This window comes from Mandrillus leucophaeus, unplaced genomic scaffold (genome assembly GCF_000951045.1).
Source record: "Mandrillus leucophaeus isolate KB7577 unplaced genomic scaffold, Mleu.le_1.0 Scaffold227, whole genome shotgun sequence".
Taxonomy (NCBI): domain Eukaryota; kingdom Metazoa; phylum Chordata; class Mammalia; order Primates; family Cercopithecidae; genus Mandrillus; species Mandrillus leucophaeus.
This window is the reverse complement of record NW_012102332.1, coordinates 3575047-3582891: the sequence shown is the minus strand read 5'-3', so window position 1 is coordinate 3582891 and position 7845 is coordinate 3575047. Positions and strand designations below refer to the sequence as shown.

Sequence of the window (7845 nt, the reverse complement as noted above, 5' to 3'; positions counted from 1 at the left end):
GGATGGTCTCGATCTCCTGACCTTGTGATCCACCCGTCTCGGCCTCCCAAAGTGCTGGGATTACAGGCTTGAGCCACCTCGCCCGGCCGTTATCCACATTTTTCATTAGCACTCTTAGTATATTAATCATAGTTGTTTTCAATTCCCAGTCTGATAATTCCAACGTCCCTGCCATATATGAGTCTGGTTTGGATGCTTGCTCTATCTCTTCTGACATACTGCCAGGTGGCCAGTGTTGTCTACCTGGATACCTGAGCCCAGGACTCCAGGGCTTTTACTGGGGGCTTATCTCTTAGGCATAGGACCTGCGTGACTGACCACAATTACTGAAGTTCCAGAGCCTTCAAAGGAAAGCAGGTGTTCACCTTCAGTCACACTGTTTGCACAAACTGTATGAACAGACTAGCACAACATGGTTCAAGATTTGAACATACAGAACACTTTTGCCAGTTCATATATTTCAAGAGCTCAGTCACCACAAGCTGGCCAAGGCTTATTTGTGAAAATAAGCCCTTTTGGGGGATGCTGAAGGCTTTGGCAATTCGGGCTTCCTGAGTTAATGCTTTCCCACACTGCTCATATCCCAATTTAAAAATCAATCATATAAATAAGGAAAGACTGCCAATCAAATAGAAACTTGAGCAAAGGAGAGTAATACCCAATAAAGGAAAATCAATAATTTTAAGCTTGTGGAAAAGTGCCTACCATTTCATAAGATAAATGCAAATTAAAGCAACACTGAGATCACATTTTTCACTGATCTGATTAATAAAAGGTGTAGGAAGCAGGTAATTCTATATGTATGTATGTTTGTATCGTGTATGGAAGATATTTTGACATTATTTCTCAAAATTCCAAATGCAAACACTCTTTGAGTTAGCATTTCACTTTTTAGGAATTTATTATACAAGTAAACTCTCATAATTATGAAACAACAGCCAGGTGTGGTGGCCCAGGCCTGTAATCCCAGCACTTTGGGAGGCCGAGGCAGGCAGATGACAAGGTCAGGAGTTCAAGACCAGCCTGGCCAACGTGGTGAAACCCCATCTCTACTAAAAATACAAAAGTTACCTGAGCGTGGTGGCGTGTACCTATAATCTCAGCTACTCTGGAGGCTGAGGCAGGAGAATCAGTTGAACCCGGGGAGGCAGAGGTTGTGGTGAGCTGAGATTGCACTATTGTATTCCACCCTGGGCAACAAAGTGAAACTCCATCTCGGGGTGGGGGAAAAAATGAAACAACATAAGTTTGTGATAGCGAAAGATTGTGAAAAAATGTAAATTTCATTAATAAGGGACTTGTTAAATAAAATATGGTACATCTGAGTTAAACTATCAGCCATGTTTAAGCTTCATGATACATATTGCCACAGGAGAATAACTTTTAACCATAATATTATATTCTAAAGACATTTCCGTCATTTTAGAAATAAAAGCTCTCATCCACTCAGATCTTATACTTGTTGGAAATATAGAACTCAGACTTCAGATGGCTTTGAGGTTCCTTATGTATATGCGTTTGAGCTTTGAAGAACTTGGAAGGTTAGGAATTATGTAGGTAGAACTCATGTTTTCTCAAACCAGGAAAAAAAGTGGGGACATACCTGTCATAGCGTTATCTTTACTCAGTCTAGTGTCGAAAGCATTTCCCAGCCTCAGAGATTCATGTTGTTCATTTTTTTGTTTTAAAGACAGATGCACATTATTCCATACTGTCACTTCTTCTGTGTCTGTCAGACTCTCCTTCAAACAGCAATTATGTGGAGACACCAAGAGATAAAGAAGTGGGTATGTTACTAGATGCCTTAACATAGGAGAAGTAAAAGAGAAATTGTTTCATTACTTGCTTAGTAAACATTGAGTTTTATTGAAACTTACAAAAATCTGTGAAACTAAAGTGTTTCTATTGTTTTAGATGCTATCACAATTATAAAATTTTATTTAAAATGCAGTCAGCCCTCTATATTCTCAGGTTCCATACCCACAGATTCAACCAAATACCAATCAAAAATATTCAAAAAAAATAAATAAATAATACAACAATCTAAAATAATACAATTTTTAAAACTATTTACATGATGTTAGGTATTATAAGTAATCTAGAGATTATTTAAAGTATGCAGCAGGATGTATTTAGGTTATATGCACACACTACACCATTTTCTATCATCAGCCTTGAGCACTGTGGAGGGTGGTGTAGCTCCTGGAACCAATTCCCCTCAGATACTGAGGGATGACTGTATTCGTTTACAAACTATCTTCAGTTGTAAAAAGAGAACACTCACCTTTGAGAATGAGTTAATTAAAATGTAAAATGTTTTAGAATATAAATTTATTAAATGTTTCAATATTTTTAAATTTTTATTTCCTGAGTATTTTGAGTCTTGTTAGTCTTTTTTCCTTAGTTTTGAGGTTTTTTTCAAATGTAGATATAAGAAAGCTGATGAAGTTCTTTTGTTACATTTTTAGAAAAGAAAGATGATTTTGACTGGGGAAAATACTTGATGGAAGGTGAAGAAATGGACATTGGTCCTTACATGGACACACCAGTAAGTGGCAGTAGTTTTGCTGTTGAAAATTTAAATACACGCCAGGTGATAGAGATGATTTTAATGGGTCTTTCCACCCTAGGTCAACTTAGCAAAAACAGGAACACTCTTACTAAGCTAGAGTCATTTATTATGGAAGCCTGGTTAGGATTTTGCACCAAATCATTAGTATTAAAAAGTTAAAAGAGGCTGGGCATGGTGGCTCACATCTGTAATCTCAGCACTTTGAGGGACGGGAGGATTGCTTGAGCCTAGGAATTTGAGACCAGCCTGGGCAACATAGCAAGATCTGCGTCTGTTTGTAAAAAATAAATTTGAAAAAAGAAGTTGTTTGGGCTCGGTGTCTTACACTTGTAATCCCAGCACTGTGGGAGGCCAAGGTAGGTGGATCACTTGAGGCCAGGAGTTCGGGAGCAGCCTGGGCAACATAGTGAAACCCCTTCTACTAAAAATACAAAAAGTTAGCTGGGCATGGTGGTACATGCCTGTAATCCCAGCTACTCAGGAGGCTCAGGCACAACAATCTCTTGAACACAGGAGGTGGAGGTTGCAATGAACTGAGATCATGCCATTGCACTCCAGCCTGGATAACAAAGCAAGAGACTCTATCTCAAAAAAAAAAAAAGTTAAAAGGGGTGAGTACAAGTATCCCTTAAGGATCTGTGATCGTGGGACTTTTAGCCACAAAAAATGATTCCATTCCTTATTATTTCAACATTATAGAAAAAAAGTAATAATCGTATTTCTAGTCCTATAATAGGCACTTTCAAGAGATTTAGGAAAAAAAAATTCATTTGTTTTTCTGTTCCATGTTGCTTCAAAGTTTTTGCTTTTCTTCAAAGTCTTAGTCTTTTAATGTAAATAGCTTTAAATGTTATACTGTATAAAGCTAAAGTGTATTTCTTTTTTAAATCAGAATTGGTCTGAAGAAAGTGAAGGGGAAAATGATCAGCTGCCCTTAAGCAGAGAGGACTCTGGAATTCAGGTAGACAGGACACCGTTAGAAGAACAAGACCAAAACAGAAAACTGGATCCTTGTATCAGTTGGAAAGGTACTTTGTGTTATGAGGTGGTGACATTTTCTAACAGACAAATTCCCCAGAAGGAAAGGCAAGGTTCTAGATCACTTCCATGTGATCAAGGTGTTGGCTAAGCTCTACCATCCTTATAAAACCAATTTTTAAAATCATTAGTAATCTTTTTTATGATGCTTAAGTGTTAGTACTATAGAATTAATAATGTTGAACTAATACATGTAGAGTGTAATTTTGTAATTTTTTTCCTATACTTCTGAGAACTTTCTTAGCCCTAAATGTTTCCTTTTTTTTTTTTTAATTGGAGAAGGACTGATTTTGCTAAGATTGTGCCACTGCGCTCCAGCTCTGGCAACTGAGCAAGACCCTGTCTCAAAAAAAATTAAAATAAAAAAAAAAAGGGAGAACATGCATAGGTTATATGCAAATACTATGCCATTTTATATCAGGGACTTAAGCACCTGCAGATTTTCGTGTCTGCAGCATTCCTGCAACCAATCCCCAGTGGATACTGAGGAACAGCTGCATTTATTCTGGACTTTCTAATCTGTGCTCTTGGTGTCAGTGTGACCCAGAAACAGACAGACTGTTTTTTATTTATGTGGCTTTGTAGGATTATGTCTTAATACACAGATGGCAAGTTTCCTCTCAGCTACTTGGAAGGCTGAGGCAGGAGAATCTCTTGGCTCCTTTTCTTTCTCTTTTTTTTTTTTTTGAAGACAAGGGTGTCACTCTGTTGCCCAGGCTAGAGTGCGGTGGCACAATCTTAGCTCACTGCAACCTCTGCCTCCTGGCCTCAAGCGATCCTCCCACCTCAGCCTCCTGAGTAGCTGGAACTACAGGTGAGGGCCACCACACTCAGCTAATTTTTGTATTTTTTTGTAGAGACGGGATTTCACCATGTTGCCCAGGCTAGTCTCAAACTCCTAGACTCAAGCAATTCACCCGCCTCTGCCTCCCAAAGTGCTGGGATTACAGGTGTGAGCCACTGTGCCGAGCCCACTTTGTTCTTCCCCCCACCTCCCTTTTTTTTGAGTCTCACTCTGTCGCCCAGGCCACAGTACAGTGGCATGATCTCACCTCACTGCAAACTGCGCCTCCCTGGTTCTAGTAGCTGGGATTACAGGCGTGCACGACGGTACTCAGCTAATTTTTGTATTTTTAGTAGAGACAGGGTTTCACCATGTTGGCCAGACTGGGCTCAAACTCCTGACCTCAACTGATCCACCCGCCTCTGCCTCCCAAAGTATGGTGATTACAGGTGTGAAACACTGCTCTTTTTCAAAATGGCTTAGCTATTTGTGAACTTTTATTCTTCTGTAGACATTTTAGAAGCAGGATGGTAAACTTAAAAAAAAAAAAAATGGCCAGGCGCAGTGGCTTATGCCTGTAATCCCAACACTTTGGGAGGCCAAGCTGGGTGGATCACTTGAGGTCAGGAGTTCAAGACCAGCCTGACCAACATGGTGAAACCCCACGTCTACTAAAAATACAAAATTAGCTGGGCATGGTGTCACATGCCTGTAATCCCAGCTACTCGAGAGGCTGAAGCAGGAGAATCACTTGAACCCGGCAGGTGGAGGTTGCGGTGAGCCAAGATCACACCATTGCACCCCAGCCCAGGCAACAAGAACAAAACTTTATCTCAAAATAATAAAAAATTTAAAAACAATCCAGCTGGAGTTTTTATTGGGATTGCAGAGAATTTATACATCTAATTTGGGGAGGCTTGATTGCCTTAACATAATAATAGCTACATTTATCGTAATTTTTTATCTTTTACTAGAGTTTGGAATTTTTTTTTAAAGATCTCGAGTGTTCATTTATTAATTTCTACATACGTTATAGTTTTTATTTTTGTGAATGATGCCTCTTTATTCCTAATGTAAAAGAAATAATACTGGTTTCTGTAAGTTGTCCTTACATGCAGCGTTTTTGCTGAATTCTCATATTAATTATAATAGTTGATTCCATTTGGTTTCTTATATAGATCGTTAGTATCATCTGCAAATATTGATGGTTTTATCTCTTCGTGCTAGTTCTTATGCCTGTATCTTCTCTGTGACATGATGATCAAATCTCTTTTTCTGGCCTACCAGCCCAGCCGCTACTAGTCCGTAGCGGAAGCAACAGCTCATAGGAGTGGGCTTCCTGGACAACTCGGTCTCATCGTAAGGGGGGGGTTATACCTGAAACTCCTCCATTAAGTGTGATGGTTGTTTGGTATCAGTTCAGGGTATGTGGCCTTTATCAAATTAAGACAATTTCGGCCAGGCACGGTGGCTCACGCCTGTAATCCCAGCACTTTGGGAGGCCGAGGTGGGCGAAATCACCTGAGGTCGGGAGTTGGAGACCAGCTTGACCAATATGGAGAAACCCTATCTCTACAAAAAAAAAAAAAAATACAAAATTAGCCGGGCGTGGTGGCACATGCCTGTAATCCCAGCTACTCGGGAGGCTGAGGCAGGAGAATCGCTTGGACCCGGGAGGCAGAGGTTGCAGTGAGCCGAGATTGTGCCATTGCACTCCAGCCTGGGCAACAAGAGCGAAACTGTGTGTGAAAAAAAAAAAAAATTAAGACAATTTCCTTCTATCCCTTTTTTCTTCTAGAAGTCTTTAATAATAAATGTTGAATTTTTATTAAATGCTATTATTTATCTGTGAGATAATCTCATAACTTTTCTGTTTTATCCTAATAATACAGTGATAGACTTTCCGATATTGAATTATCCTTGAATTCTTCATCTAAACTTGCTTGACCATGTTATTTTTTAGTACATTATTAGATTGGGTTCAATTTCGGATTCACTTTTTTTTTTTTTAAGACAGGGTCCTGCTCTGTCACCCAGGTTGGAGTGCAGTAGTATGATCACAGCTCACTCCAGCCTCAACTTCCTGGGCTCAAGGTATCCTCCCACCTCAGCCTCCTAAGAAGCTGGAACTTCTGGTGCATGCCACCACACCCAGCTAAGTTGTTTGCTTTTTCGTAGAGATGAGGCCTCACTGTGTTTGAGACCAGTCCAGCCTGGGATTGCAGGTGTGAGCCACCGAACCCAGGAGGTTAGCTCTTTTTTAATGTAGGATTTTTCATCTTTATTCTTTGATGAATTGTATTTATCATGCCTTTATCTAGTTTAAGCATCCCTGTTATATTAGCCTCATAAAATGTTAGGTGGCTTTCTCTTTTTGTGCTTTTTCAAATAACTTGTGTATGATAGAGGTTATCTAATCCTTCGAAATTTAGCACCAGTCCCGAGGCTTTGGGAGTGGTTGGGAAGGTCTTCGGTTACCGTTTCAATTTCCTTAATGGTTATTGGACGATTAACATATACCATTTGTATCTTTTTATGTATGTGGCAATTTTTTTTTTTTTACTTTCTAGTCAATTACATTTAATTAAGTTAGTATGTGTTTCTATATGTGTGGTTTTATTTTATTTTACTTTGTTTTTTGAAATAGGGTCTCACTGTGTCACCCAAGCTGGAGCGCAGTCGCGTGATCTCAGCTCACTGCAGCCTCAACCTCCTGGCTCAGCCAGTCCTCCCATGTCAGCCTCCCGAGAACAAGCACATGCCACCATCCCTGGCTAATTTTTTTGCTTTTTTTGGTAGAGGTGGGGGTCATACTTTGTTGACCAGGCTGGTCTTGAACTCCTGGACCCAAGTGATCATCCTGCCCTGGCTTCCCAAAGGGCTGGGATTATATGTGTGAGCCATAGAACCCAGCTGGTAAATGTGGTTTAAAATAAATGATCATAATACATTAATGTTAGGTAGCTATTATTTTAAAAAAGTCATTTTCAACTATACGTTTGAATGGAGCTGTAAGTCCAGATATACTGACCCAGTATTTTGTTGTTGTTGTTAACTCAAACTGACTACATTTCTTTCAAGCAGATGAGCCAGATGACCAAAGCTGGCTGGAACATCATGTGGTCCATCAGTATTGGACAGCCAGGCCCTCCCAGTTTCCTCATAGTTTACATTTGCACTCCAATTTAGCTGCTGTCTGGTAAGAAGCTAAAGTTTTCATTTAATATGATGATAGAAGAAACTTTGATGTTTAGACATTTGGCTTTGATTTGTGACTTAAATCAAGTTCTTCCCTGAAATTTAAACTTGTTTTCGTTTTGAGAATTCTTTTTTTTTCTTTGTTTTTGGAGACAGAGTCTCACTATAGTTGCTCAGACTGCAATGCAATAGTGAGATCTTGGCTCACTGCAGTCTTGACCTCACCCAACTAATTTTTTTTTTTTTTTTTTTT

At 39.5% G+C, this 7845-nt stretch overlaps 1 protein-coding gene across 1 annotated transcript in view; it reads left to right on the top strand.

Moving 5' to 3' along the window:
* TUBGCP5 (tubulin, gamma complex associated protein 5) overlaps positions 1 to 7845 on the top strand; it is a 43792-nt gene that overhangs the window by 6028 nt on the left and 29919 nt on the right. Inside the window, exons 4-7 of the mRNA XM_011981495.1 lie at positions 1691 to 1787; positions 2469 to 2548; positions 3465 to 3600; positions 7479 to 7593. Coding sequence (XP_011836885.1) covers positions 1691 to 1787; positions 2469 to 2548; positions 3465 to 3600; positions 7479 to 7593 — 428 coding nt within the window. The remainder of the gene's footprint in view (positions 1 to 1690; positions 1788 to 2468; positions 2549 to 3464; positions 3601 to 7478; positions 7594 to 7845) is intronic.